Below are 15,000 nucleotides of genomic sequence, written 5' to 3'. Positions count from 1 at the left end.
ACAAGACAATAGATTTCAATAATGCTCATTCAGGGGTACATGGGGGCACTATATAGGCCACAAGAAGTGCAGGGTCGTCCATAATGACTGTACCCATGACAAGACAAGTCAAAACATTGAGAAAAGTAATTCTGACAAGCTAAAACAGATGATAAGCAGCCTGACATGCTTGAGCAGAGATATCCTGCAGATTCGGGGGCCTGTCATGAGATATTTGTGTGGCTCAAGAAGATCCTGATGGGACAAAACAGAAGATATGTAGATCTGACAAGTTAGAGCAGAGATCTTGGCGGAAGAAGAATCTGGCAGAGGATTCTGTCAGAAGATCTTGTTAGAGGAAATCATGTTAGAGATAATCCTGTCAGAAGATCTTGTCAGAGAAGATCCTGTCAGAGGATTTTGAGGGGCTCTAGGTGTATTTCTGCAGATTCTGTCAGTTCTAGAAGAATCTCCTTCTTGGGCCACAACTTGCTAATGGACCTCAGAAAATGGGCTTCTGGTCTACATCAGAGGGAGAGTGATCACAAAATTCTACTCGATGGAATTCGGTCCAGACAAGATGCTTAATTAAGGAAAGTCCAAATTGTCCGGTTTTATATGGAAATTGATTGCATGTTGAAATATAAATTTACAGAAAGAGAAAAGGGAAGGGATGTTGAAAGTGGGAAATTTACATAAGATCAAACCCAACATTTCAACAACAAAGTTCATGGGATGATTTTTATTTTGGACTTTGTTGAGTCATTAATGATGGATAGTTGGTTATCTTTATGAAAAGTCTTTTTTGAAATGAATGATACGAATCTTTGAACAAATTGTACATGGTAGTAAACTATCTTGAATCATGAATACTGGTGATTCATTGATAGCCCTGGAGAAAAAAAGCATAAGTGACATCAAAAGATTCATCAGAGGTGCAGTGAATGACTATGTGAAAGAAGAGTGCATGATCCTCATGATGACCCACTCAAATGGTAGTGTGAAATTGGTTATATAAAATATACACATCTTTTAGTGCTTGTAAGGCAGTTCCTCTCTATTAGTGCATCGACTGCTCCATCAAAGCACTTTTGTAGCATGCCATAGGGTTGTCACTTTTACAAGAGAACAACAATGAGTAGAATATATCCATACTGATGATTTTGAAATGTTGGGAGTATAAGGTCAATGAAGAATAAAAAGATGATGATGATAAAATGGAGGAAACTGAAGTGGAGGACAATGAAAACAAAAAGAAATGTCATCATGATGTGTTTCTATGCTTCTTTTAGGTTGAAGCAGTGGGATGATACCCGGGCAACACTCTATTGGATGTGTTGCAATGACCCAAGCACGGAAGGATTAACATCTAAAACGGTCCAAGTGTAGTGGAACCCCTCATAATGAGAACATTTTGTTTTCCAAGATGGTCATTATAAATAATTTTGTGATACATTTTTCGTCTTACGTGAACCCTATCCCAATTTTTTTATAATTTGAACTTTTGTACTTTGAGTTTTACATTGACGAGTCAACTTGACTGGCTTGGGACCAGACATGGACCAGACTGAACTTTAGTTAAGGTTTAGGTCATCAGTAATATTTAAGGTGGGACGCCTGAGGAAGCATGTGAAGAGGCATACCGAAAAAAATGGTAGGCTATCCTCCGTTCAGATATAATTTACTTGTTGGAGGCTCATCAGTCTGCAAATCCAGATTAAAAATCCCATGCATAAAATAAAAGAAATTTTACATCATTCATCTCGCCCCTGCAAATCCAGATCAAAATCCTCTGTATAAAAAATAGAAAACGTTACAGCATCCATGGCCAGGAACTAGATCCTGCAAAGAACTTCAAATCAGAATTTTTTTGTACAAAACCCAGAACTTCCTGAAGGGTTCAATTCCTAACCAAAACTACAGGGAGCAAAACTGGCAGAGTAGAGAGAGAAAGAGAGAAGCTCAGATGACAGAATACTTCCCAGGCTGTGCCCCACTGGGCAGAGAGAGAGCCTGCGCAGTACAATCCTCCAGAACCCTCTTGATCTCCACCTTGGCCTTCTTCACTGACGACTCTGTCGGCCCCTCTATATACAGATACAGCTTCCTCTCCCCCTGCGGCGGAATCTTCCCCGGCGGATAGAACTGCCCCCTTGTCGTAATCGCCGCCCCCGTCCACTCCGAGATCGGCCCCAACGTCTCCTTATGAGTCACCTTCCACCTCGCATTCTGCGGAAAATCATTGATCTCAAATTCTGCCACATAGTGCTCTGGCAAAGCATCTGCCTGTATCTTAGCCAAGTTGTGCTGCAGGTTCAACGCCGCTGCCAGCGCCGCCGCCCGCGCCGCGGCATCCCCGGCCGGGGCCAATGCAGGCAGTGGCGCCGCTAACGCCGCCGCCCTCGCCGCCGCCTGCGCCAGATCCCCTCCTGCCTTCTGCACCACGTCGTCATCGGAGTCCGACTCCGACTTGTCCTCCTCGAACCCGTACTCCCTCGCCTGTGCCTTCTTCGCCGCCCGCCTCGCCTCGTCTTCCTCCTCGTTGAACTTGAACCCGCTGCCGCCATACCCAGTCCCGTGCGCCTGCTCCGTCCCCTGGTTAACCTTGACCATGAACCCCTCAGCCAATTTCTTCAAATCCTGAGGCACAGCCTGCTCTGACAGCTCAAGGGCCTTAACCAGGTCCGGCGCATATCTCTCCTCTTCCTCGGAGATGAACGTGACGGCACAGCCCTTCCGGCCCGCCCGCCCGGTCCGGCCGACCCGGTGGACGTAGTCCTCGTAGTGATTCGGCACGTCGAAGTTCACCACCAGCTCCAATTCCTTCACGTCCAGACCTCTAGCAGCAATGCTGGTGGCCACCAGAAGATTACAGACATTGCTCTTGAAATCGGTAATGGTGGACTCTCTGTCAGTCTGGTCCTTGGCGCCGTGGAGAGACAGACAAGGGTACCCGTGTCTGAGCAAGTCCTTGAACAGAGAATCGCACTTGTCTTGGGAATGGACGAAGACGAGGATCTTCCCCTTCTCATACCACTCGCCGAGGAGTTCCAGCAAGCGGAGGAATCTCTCCTTCTCTTCACGGACTTCAATCAATTGGGAGATGTCCTTGTTGACGACGCTTCTTCCTCCCACTTGGATTTCCACCGGCTTGGAGAGGACCCTTCTGGCGAGAATTTCAACTTGGCGGGGGAAGGTGGCGGAGAAGAGAACCGTCTGTCGATCTGGGCGGGTGTTTTGGATAATTCTGGTGATCTGCGGTTCGAAACCCATGTCGAACATTCGATCAGCTTCGTCCATGACCATGTAGGTGACGCGCCGGAGGTTGGTGATCTTCCCACTGCTGGTGCAGAGGATGTCGATCATGCGGCCCGGAGTGCAGACGACGATCTCGGCGCCGCGCTTCAGGTCGCTGATCTGCTGGGCCACGCCGGAGCCCCCATAGACAGCGACGGCGACGAGCCCGACCGCCTTCGCGAACTTCTTGATGTCGCTGTGGATTTGCTGGACCAATTCCCTGGTGGGCGCCATGATCAAGCCCACCGGCCCGTCGCCGGAGACGACCGGAGGCTGGTCTTTGATGTGGCGGAGCATGGGAAGAACAAAGGCCAGAGTTTTGCCCGACCCAGTCTTGGCAATGCCGATGCAGTCCCTGCCGCTCATAATCACGGGCAGCGCCTGGGCTTGAATCGGCATGGGTTTGTCGAAATTCAGCTTCTTGATGGTTTCCAGGATCTTGCTGGTCAGCCCTGTTTGATTCCAAGTCTTGACCGGCTTGGGCACGTCCTTGCCGTGGATCTTCAGCTCGTGTTCTTTCCTGTAGGCGGCGACGTCGGCCATGGGCATCCTGGAAATCTCCTTCACCTCGATGTAGAAGTTCTTGCGGAAGGGAGGGTACTGGATCTTGGAGTGGTCGACCAGGGAGAGCTTCTCCACCTTGGTTTTCTTCACCCGCTTCATGAACTCGTCGTCGTCTTCGTCGTCCGCCGCCTCGCCGCCTTCGGCCGCCTCTTCCTCCTCTGACCCAGAGTTATCCTCCCCCTGAATTATCCTCCCCATGGCGTTCTTCCTGGGTTTCAACCCAGAGCTCTTACTCTGGTCGACGGGCTTCTCTTCATCCACTGGAATTTGAAGGGTATTCATGAAAGCGTCCAGCGGGTCTTCTTCTTCTTCTTCTTCTTCTTCTTTTTGAATCTCAGGCTTGGATTCGTCTTCCGGGTTGGGGTGTGAAGAAGGGGATAATTCGTCTTCGTCTGAATCGCCTTCCAAAGTCCATTTCTTGCCAGATTCAGCTCGCTGATCGCCGTCGATTTCTCCGTTCTTCTCCCTTTCCTGCTCCTCCTTCTTCCTCCTGAGCTCCTGCCACTCCTGCACTCGCCTCCTCCGCTTCTCCATCTCGTCGTCCAGCTTCCTCTGCTCTTCCTCGAGATCTTCCTCCCGGGTCTTCTCCTTCTCCTTGGCAGAAGCAGCAGCAGCCGGGGGCTCTTCCTCCTCGCTCCTTCGCCTCAATCTCCCATCTTCAACCGATTCCTCCGCCTCCTCCTTTCTCCGCCGCTTGCGATCTTCCCCATCCTTCTCCCTCCCCCTCTCTCTATCCCTTCTTCTTTCTCTATCTCTCGACTTCTCCTTCTCCTTCTCCTTCTCCCTGGAGCGATCTCTATCTCTGTGATGCTTGTCTCTGTCCTTGCGCTTCTCTCTGTCCCTGTCGCGGCGGCGGGTGTCTCTGTGCTTGATGTCGTCGGCAGGGCTCGTCTCCTTCTCGGATCTGCGGCTATCTCTGTGCCTGAGCTCGGGGCTGCGGTCTCGGTCCGATCTCCGGCTGTCGCGGCGCTTCCTGTCGCCTCCCTTGGCCTTGTCCGACCGCCGACTCTCCCGGCGCCGGCTGAGCTCGTCGGCGCTGCTGTCTTCTTCCGAGCTTTCCCTCTCCTTCGCCGACCTCCGCCGATCTTCCCCCATTGCCGATCTCCACCGAATTCGAAGAAATTTCGCAGGAACCAGGCGAGGAGAGGATCGAGAGACTCGAGATTTGGAGAAAATTTCTTGAACCCTAGAAAGAACACGATGAACTGGCCCCTTTTTGAGAACGACTTTGGAGTATTTAACTGGCCGGCCCATTTGGCCCATTTTGGCCCATTTTGGCCAATTTTGGCCCATTTTGCCCAGTCTGGCCCATTCTGGCCCATTTTGGCCAATTTAGACCCAGTCTAGCTTTCAAAAGTATTTGGATGAGATAGAGACCAAAGGGAAGGCAAGAGGATTCCAGGGAAGCAATTTTGATGTTTAGATAGTTGAGATGGGAATCAGCGGTCGGGTGCTCATTGATAACGGATTTGGTGACAAATTAGGTCATATTAATTTTCTATTATCTGCTGTCAGATGTTGATCATGGTGCAGTTGAGGTTGATTGAAACTTGAACGGAATCCTTAACAGTATCAATATCTGAGATATGTTTTCATAGTCGGTATCCGAATTGTAGCTCCCTATTCGTTGTTCGAAAACCTGAGCCAAAGCCTTGTTAGCAAGTCTGGTTGGCTAGGGATGTCGGTGGATCAGCACCCTAAGCTCATTTTGAATTGTTTGTTGAACGTATAAATAAATTGTGAACTATAGAAAAAAAAATGGAATAATAAGACATGTTTGATGTTTTGTTGATGATCTCAAATGAATGGTGCGAACCTTTAAATTAATAGATGATTCCGAAATGCAAAAATATATATGATTAAGAATCGATGAAATTAATATACACTCTTATTGTCTTATGAGATAAATAAACTAAGAAAAAAGATGTCTTGAATTGGGAGCAGTTATGAAGCTTGTCCTTGAATCAACAAATGATGGCCATGCTTGGAGAGGATAATTCCTCACGTGAAATCCACAAGGATATGTTTACAACCCTTGAATCCACTGTTGGGAATCATGGCTTGGCATGAATATACACGATATTAACTCTATTATCATCAAAATATAAAATCAAAAATGGATTTAAAGACAAAAAACATGAAAAAACAAAAAAATATTTTGACAATTCAAATCAGTGATTTATTGGCTCGTTGAGTGAGGATTTTCAAGTCACTCGGATGTCCTACCTTAACAAGTATCAGCACGATCTTAAAAGCACAAGATCTATGCTTAATTCCCTTGAATAATGTTGTTGAAAATCCAATTTAATGTTCATCTATGACAAGAGAATAAGGGGCAAGAAGAGGATTTCTTTCCCCCTTATTTTGTGGATGTGAGTATAAAATCAAATGGACTCAATGCTTTGGAAGAGGCCCTTGAACTTGGAATATTGATAAGCCAGAATTTGGGATAAATAAGTTGTTTTAAGGCTCTGCTTTATGCAACACTATTTATACACTTTCCTTACTTAGAATAGGGTACGGGTCAAATCTACAAGGAGCAGGTAATAAGAGAGTAAATTGTACTTCAAATATATTTTTTAATTTTTTTTGTGATTTTATATATTTTGGAGTTTAGCTATTTTCTAAAGAGCAAATCAACTAAATGATGGAAAACTAGTAAAAAATATTTTAAATAAATAAAACAAATATTCATATTATTTCTAATAAGTTATAATAATTTATTATGATTTTTAATATTTTTAGGTATTTTTTAGGGCGAGAAAGAAACTTTAAGGACAAATAGAACCTCTTGCCACACCTCCCACGATGAGATTACAGCGTAAACGAGTAGTGGACTAAAATCATTGTAACTTTATCTACATGAGGAATTTTTACGTTGGAAAGCTTGAAGTCTAGAATGTCCTTAGGAGTGTTTACTTAGAAAAAATGGTGTGAAAATTCAAATCAAACATTCAGGAGATCACACAAACCTTGTTGTTACTTCTCCCAAGGGCCAAGTGGTGCTCTTTCTCTACGAATCTTGATCACCCTTGAAATCTCTCTCTTACACTCTGGTAGAACAAGAATGGATCAAATAAATGTGATGCATTTAGCCTCCAACAACAAGTTGGGAGCAGAAATCCAAGATGAGGTACACAAAGAGTGAACCCATATTCTCCCCTTCCCAGATATGAAAACCTTTCAAATTCAAATTGTGGATTAGTTCCACAATTCTTGATTTTAGTTGACCTGGTCCTTAAGGAATAATTATAGATAAAATATAAAAATATGTGGTAAAAAGAAGTATAAAAGCACATTTTTATTGATATAATTGATATTATCAAGCATATCCACCAACGTCTTGAAATCTGGTGTGTGTGACCCTCTAGGCTCATTTATTAGTTTACTTAATAACTTAAATGGCCATCATGCTAGTCACACCATCATGTTTTATTTAAGTTCATTGAATGAAATATTCTTCATTATTATTCATGTGTGATATTTATGATGAAGTCCATGAATATGTGCAATAACCTATCAAATTATGATGAGATTGTAATAAATTGATCACTAGTCTTTAAACATTTATTATAAATATTTCTTTTCAATGGATAGTCAAGACATGCATCGAATTATCAAGATACAATAAAACTATCTGATTCTACTTGTACAATAAGTATGGTTGATCTTGTGGCCATTAATATGGAGACACTAAGGATATATGGTTTGGTGCTCTTTGAAGAAAGACTTCATTGAATTGATTCATGAGAATCGTATAATGGTATCATACCTCGACATCAATCACATTGACTCATATCATGGTTGTATAAGTGATCCAATTATCATGAGACACCAATGACATCTCATGGATGAACGACTATGTTTTGACAATGACTTACGAGTTTCTAATCATGGAATTCAAACAAGTATTAGCTTGGATATAGTAAGAAGCATACAGAGATGATTGAATGGTCAAGACGGGATCATCCGCCCTCAGTATAAGATGAGATTAACTAAAGGAAGATTATGTAGCTAAATCCCTGTCCAAGTGAAGATATTGGAGACAATGTTCTCCAATGATCTCCGTTATACATCTATACTAATCGAATGATGCATTAATGTTTCACGATTAATCTTACCCTTAGTCGTTTGAGAGTCTCATGGGGATGAAGGATTATACATATACAATAACTGATAATGGTAAAAGTTCCATGTGAGAGTTCAAACACTACTCGGTATCTTCTCGAGTACGAGGTGTAGCTTAGCACCCCATAGGGTGGAAACTTAACCTATCAATTGGGTTAAATCAATCCTTAATTAGTTAAGATATATGCTGATATATTTAATTAATACGGTTGGCTAGTAATTTTAATTGGGCTACTAAAGTTATTAATTAGAACAATACATGGGTTTAGAGGATCACACACATAAGATGATTGGGGCACTTGTGAATATATTTTACTTAACGAAAATTTTCAAGTATAAAATAAATAAGGGCCGGGCATCCATTTTAGGCACCTAGGACAATGATAAGAACCCACTAGAGACGTATCATCTCCAATGTTAATTTGAGGATAAAAAGACTTCCCGGGACGAAGAAGAAAATGAGAATGGTCGGGGAGAGGCCGAACAGAGGGGTAGGAATCGTTCGAGGACGAGCCACCAGAAGACACGCTGAAGAGGGGAACAATCTCGAGGACAAGGATTGATTGGTAAGAGGAGAATCTCAAACTCAGTGGGAGTACTCCTAATTACAATGATTTATCTCACTGCCCTCCTAAAGGGAGGGCTCTCTCTTTAAAGGAGTACTTCTAAAGGAAGAGTACTTCTATTACAATGATTTCTTTTGCTGCCCTCCTAAAGGGAAGGCACCCTATTTAAAGGGAAACATGCATGAGGGAAAGACACAGTAAATACTAGGAGGGGGTCTGGCCTTAGGGATCATATCAGCCAGTCGGAGTTGTGAGCCCCCCTTTCTTACTTATGAGTTTTCTCCACTCATCCAAGAAGAGAGTCTTCGTGGTAACAAGACCTTCAAGAACTGTTCCCCTTAAGCTAAATGATCTCAACATATAGATTAATTCACTAAGGATCCAAGAGCAACTTGATCACGTGGATACTTCTAGAGGCCAGACATGAGAACGAACTCAGAACAATCTCCAAGGGAATAAGTCAAGGGTGGAACAAGTTCCCCTCAAGGTACATGTGATGTATGATGTTTTAGAGATAGCTTTTAATTGATCTCAACTTCTGTTACATAGAAAATAGTTTTTTACCCTCCAATCAAGGCACCATAAAAAACACTAATGTTATTAATCAACATTATCACAAATAGATAGTGTAATCAATAATGACTTTAACTCTATTAATTGGTTAAGTCACCAACCTGTGAATGCCAAGCTACAACTTGTGACTTAGAAGATACAAAATCTTATGTCAACTTTGTGAAATCCTTTATACACATGAAAATTTCTAATGACTTTGGGTATGACTGATTATCAAAACCCTAATTAGTCATTATGATCAGTATTGATAGGTTGCAAAATCATCAGATAATACCCTCTTCCTTGAGTCTATTTCTATGGGGAAAAAAGTCCCATCTTAACCACACAATCACCTTTGTCGAGTGTTGTTGCATTCCATATAGGATGGTTTGTAATCTCACGATTACAAACTTTTTAAGCCATAATCGTAGCACAACCGTTCACCCACAAGGTGTCTGTTGTGTCTTAGGTCTAAGGACCAATTACACAATTGTGACACTAACCAACCTGATTGACATGAGGTAAAATACCATTTAGGGATTGATACATATCAATCTAGTGAGATCTTTCTCCAAAGAGCATCATCATATGAATTTATCCACACTAATGGATATGTGAATAGCCAAACTCATCATATGAATGAGGCTCAATAGTGTTATTCTTCATGTATATTTTGATGTCTGTTTTGTGTATGCTTTGAATAGGATCCTATATAAGGCTATTGATTACCATATTATGATATCATCATAATTCACTTAGTCGTTAGATATATTCATGGACTCCAAGCATAAGCATCACACCTGCACTATAATGAATATGTTGTACTAATGAAATAGTGGGTGAGATGTGGAATGTGTGATTGGCTTTTAGGCCAAATATATTTATAACATTCACAAGGGTGATGTCCCAAAATACACTAGCACTACTAAAGAAATCTCTCAACAAGAAGACGTGCACCCAAAGAAGGAGAAAACTCGTACTGAAGTACACATCTATTGAACAATTAGAAACTAGTACAAGGGGGGGCTTATATAAGCCTAAAAAATAGAGTGGTATTCAATATGATGTGATGAAGCATTTGACATCCTCTTTCTTGAATTATAACATGAGAAAAATATTCAAAAATGCGAAAGGGAGATTTATGCCCACAATGAAAGCTGTTATAATCTTGAAAATGATAAAATGAAGACACTTGATAACTTGAAAATGATAAAGTGAGAAAATGTCACTTAGAGAACTGTCACCTTAAGGAAATGAAGAAGGAAGATGATACATTCTATTAAAGGAATCATAAAAGTAAAAAAAAGAGGACTGGCCAATGGTCATTAGGTGTATGTGTTGACCACATGGGAAAAAACCCTTTAAACAATAGAGGGAGAAGAGCAGGATGTCATACTTTTTTCGGAGTTATTTTCAAAGTTGGGGTTACAGGCCTTAAGGGGCTGGATCATCAGGAGCAGGCCTAATGAACCAGCGGGGAGCTGCCTCGATTTTACTTTAGAGAATAAACATATCTTATTCTTTCATACTATTCTCGGGACAATCTGTACGAGACTATTTTTGATTGAGTCTATCAATCGACATTACTATATACTTGTTGTTTCTTGATTTTAATATGGTGGTTATTCTTGATAGGTTGGGGGCTTATCTGAAGATTATAATTTTGATGGAATATAGAACTGATAGTTTACAAAAAAGCAGTCCTAACAGAGGTAATAACAGATGGATAAAATATCTATGATGCTATCTCAAACTTCACAACATATATGTCAGACACATCTTTCACTTGTGACAGTCTTAAAATCATGACACATGGTGTGCTGCATTAAAAAATACAACAGAATACTTTGTCAGAATAATCTAACAGCTTTGACACATCTTCTTCAAAAATAACACCTAACTTTCAAAGCAGTATACTATGGCCCACTTTAAGAAGATACTATTAGAATATTCAGCCCTAGGGAACCACTCATATTAAGGCCCAAGTAATACACATGGACTATGCTTTCCCCATTTCTAGGATAGATCATTTGAATATTGAATTTCAGGAAATGATTAATAGTTGATGTAATGGATATTAATGTTATAAATTTGAGTAAAATGTTGTAATCTTGCTTAAATTTTTGTTAGTTGAATAATTTTAAGCTTATCATTATACTTTGAATAATGCATAAATAAAAATAAATTATTGTATATAAATTGATCCAAACTCAAAGGCATAAAGAGAGAGATAGAGATAGAGTGAGAGAGACAGAGATCGGGGGATAATTGAACTTATTGTTAGACAAATAGAAGTATTAGTTATGAAATACATACTGGCTGTAAAAAGAATTATATATATTTAAATGAGATTTTAATTTTTTTTATATTTGAAATTATTTGGGTAACATTAGAAAATGCAAATATATATGTGTATGTATGATAAATTATAATTATAAATAATCCAATTTTATATATATTTCATTATATTTGAGTCCAATGAAATTCGACATTATTCAAATAAATACTAAAAATACAGAAGCTTATATTATTCAAAATTTATAGTTGTCATATTGTAATTTTAATCACCTTAGGGAAAATTTTAACTCATTTACAACATGAAATTAGTTGACTATATTATTATGTTGATTCCTGATATAGATGGATTTACATAATGTGTCACAATTTATATAAAATAGCATTTAAAAGGGTATTATCTAAAATAGCATTTGATATAGATTGATATTGATAGTTTGATTTTATTAATCTATGAAAAAATTCTTAATATGTATGCCTAGTGTTGATTTATACAAAAGTTTTATTACTATTTTAATGACCTCAGAAAACAGTTACCACTAAATTATGGTAGTAAATAGGAAGAAAATGAAATTTTGGACATTATGGACAATAATTTACGGAAACTTAATTTAGTCATGCAACAAATGTTTGTATTTAAAATTGACTCTTAGATATCTAATTTTTCAAAAGAATTTTGTATGTATTACTAGATAACTGTGAATTATTGTAATTGAATTGTATTATTTGTGGTATTATGCGTTTAATAAACTTTAGAAATAATTAGGAACTTATCTACATTATTAAAAAATAACACCTATTTTTTCATGATAATGATTAGATATTGATATCTATAAGTTCACAAATACTTTGATTGTTCGACAGTGATACAACTTGAATCATAATACATGAAGAGAAAACTGTATATTTTTTTATATTTTAAGTTGAAACTCATCTAAAATTAGAGCTTAATGGTAGTACAAAAATTACTACAGAAAATTATTACTATCTGGACATTAAATAGATATGAATTCATATACATTAAGAAAAATTCCATAATTTATTATTAAGGTGATATATCAAATTCATGGCATTTATCTATAAATTGGAAAAAACGTAGAATATGTGTATTTACAAATGTAGTTATATTTTTAATAGAATGAACTAATCCATTATTGATGAAAATATATGTGACCCACAAGCCTATCACACATATTATATCTTATTACATCATCATTAATAGTTACTTTAGTGTGAGTGTAATGCTTATAATTAAGTCCATGAATATGTTATCAAGCTTAGTGAATTATGATTATATCATAAGGTAGAAATCACTAGTCTTTAAAACATGTGTTCACGATATTCATATCCAAAAGATACTTTACAAGGGCATCAAAGTGTCCATATAAAATAACATTATCTATTCCCACTCATTTGATGAGAATAGCTGATCCCAAAGTGATTAGTTTCGAGACACTAATCATAGATAGAGGTGCTCTTTAGTAGAAAGAGTCACAATAACTAATGACAAAAGGTTGCATGAGTGATTAAACAACCTCCTTTGGATCCTCTAGAGCACAAGATGTAGCTTAGAAACCCATAGGCTGGAAACTCAACCTATCGATGAAGTTAAATTGATATGTGATTAATTAATCGATATGATGATATAGATTACTTGATTTGAAGGCTAGTAAAGTTACTTGCCCACTTGAGATTTTTCACAAGACTGATACATGGGTTGAAAGGGTCCCACACAAATGGTCTTTTGTGTTGGGTTCTAGGGGTGTTGATCTAGATGAAAGCTTAGAATGATTTGCAGCAGAATTAAAGGGAATTTTTACAATATCCTTAAAATAATGATTTGAATCATCTGAGCACAAATCACATTCGTGATTTATTGGACCCTCAAGTGAGCGATGTCGAGCTTCTCATGTGTAGCCTCTAGTCAAATCTCCAACTTTACCTCGATGAGCTCTGTCCATATTCTATTCACTCTCGAACATTGTTGATACCATGCCCCATCACATCTTGAATGGAGAGATGTCGGGAGAAGGGAGAAGAGGGGAAATATGTCTAAACTATTCTGGCATGGTTGAATTTTTTTTAGGGCCTTACCCTATTTATAATAAGTGGGATTTTTATAAAATCCCCACACTTTAGATATATACTATTTGTGTGTGACCCTCTAGGCCCTTGCATCTATCCAGTTAACGACTCTAGTGAACCAATAACCATTATTATACTTTCAAATATATCATCATATAGAGTAATTAATATTTTATCATTTTAACCCAACTGATAGGTCGAGTCTCTAGCTTGTGGGGTGTTGCGCTACACCTCATGCTCTAAAAGATACAAAAGAGGAGTGTTTACCGACTCACTCATGGAATTTTTCATCATCGATTACCATGCACATATAGTTCTGCATCTCCTTGATGCTCTTGAGATGACTTGGCATATAATCAATTATCAAACCCTAATCAATCATCCAAGTTAGTATTGAAGTGTTCAGAAATCATCACATAACTCTTCTTTGATATCTCACTACTTTGTTGAAGGACTTTATTAAGTTCTCTTCCATGAGTTTTCTCCTATTATACTGATGGTAGATGATCCCATCTTGACCACTCAATCATCTTTGTAAACATCTTGATTCACCCAAACTAAGACTGTTTATAAATCCATGATTAGTGACTCCTAGGCCATAATCAACGTACAACCTTCTGTCCACAAGACATCTTTAGTGTCTCACGCCTAAGGACCAATTACACAACTATGACGTGAATCAACCTGATTGACAATTTGGAATAAAAATATTTAGGGATTCGTACGGATCAAATTCAATGAAATCTTTCTATTATAGAGCACCCCTTATAGATCTTAATGTCTCCACATTAATCTCTACAGGGCTGGCCATACTCATCATATGAGTGAGGCTAGATCGAGTTATTCTAAGCGGATACTTTGATGTCCTTATTGACAATCCGTTGAATATGAATATTCATAATATATCCTTAAAGACTAGTGATATCTGTATTATGATATCATCACAATTCATAATGTTCGATCATGTATTCATGGAATTTATTATAAGCATCGTGCATGCACTATAATGATACATTGCATCAATGGACATGGAACTAGATATAAAATGTGTGATATGATTGCTGACCACATTCATTTCCATCATTTTACATATGATAATATATAATTAAAGTTTTAGGGGTTTTATGAAGTATTCAAACTTATTATAAATAGGGGAATGCCTTAAAAATCCACATAGGCCAGAATTTTCCAAGGCCCTATCCTTCTCCCTTAACCCCTTGTCTTCTCTCCACTACCGATTCAATCAGAGCAATATAACTATAATGATAGAGTGAGAATAGTGCTGATCAAGACAAAGGATGAGATTTGATGTGCTAGGGATAATGTGAATATGTCTACAGGTTGGAATAATAAACAACTCAACATGTGTCACTCAAGGAACCAAGAAATTACAGATCTGATCCATGCGTAGAGAATTGATCCTCAGTTTGTATTTGATGATACTATCCTGTTCAAGGTGTTTCTTTGAGACACTCTATTTCGTTTGATCCTAATCAACATAATAGAACCCAAATATTACTGTAATATTAGATAA

General features: G+C 39.0%; 1 protein-coding gene across 1 annotated transcript; it reads right to left on the bottom strand.

Annotated features, from left to right (window-relative positions):
• Positions 1-1,753: 1,753 nt before the first annotated feature.
• Positions 1,754-5,045, bottom strand: LOC144715702 (DEAD-box ATP-dependent RNA helicase 45-like). Its single transcript, XM_078590665.1, has one exon. It carries the CDS (start codon positions 4,933-4,935, stop codon positions 1,942-1,944), a length of 2,994 nt encoding a protein of 997 aa, XP_078446791.1. The 5' UTR covers positions 4,936-5,045; the 3' UTR covers positions 1,754-1,941.
• Between the last annotated feature and the right edge of the window lie 9,955 nt (positions 5,046-15,000).

This window comes from Wolffia australiana, chromosome 19 (assembly GCF_029677425.1).
Source record: "Wolffia australiana isolate 7733 chromosome 19, ASM2967742v1".
Taxonomy (NCBI): Eukaryota; Viridiplantae; Streptophyta; class Magnoliopsida; order Alismatales; family Araceae; genus Wolffia; species Wolffia australiana.
This window is presented reverse-complemented; position numbering and strand designations above follow the sequence as displayed.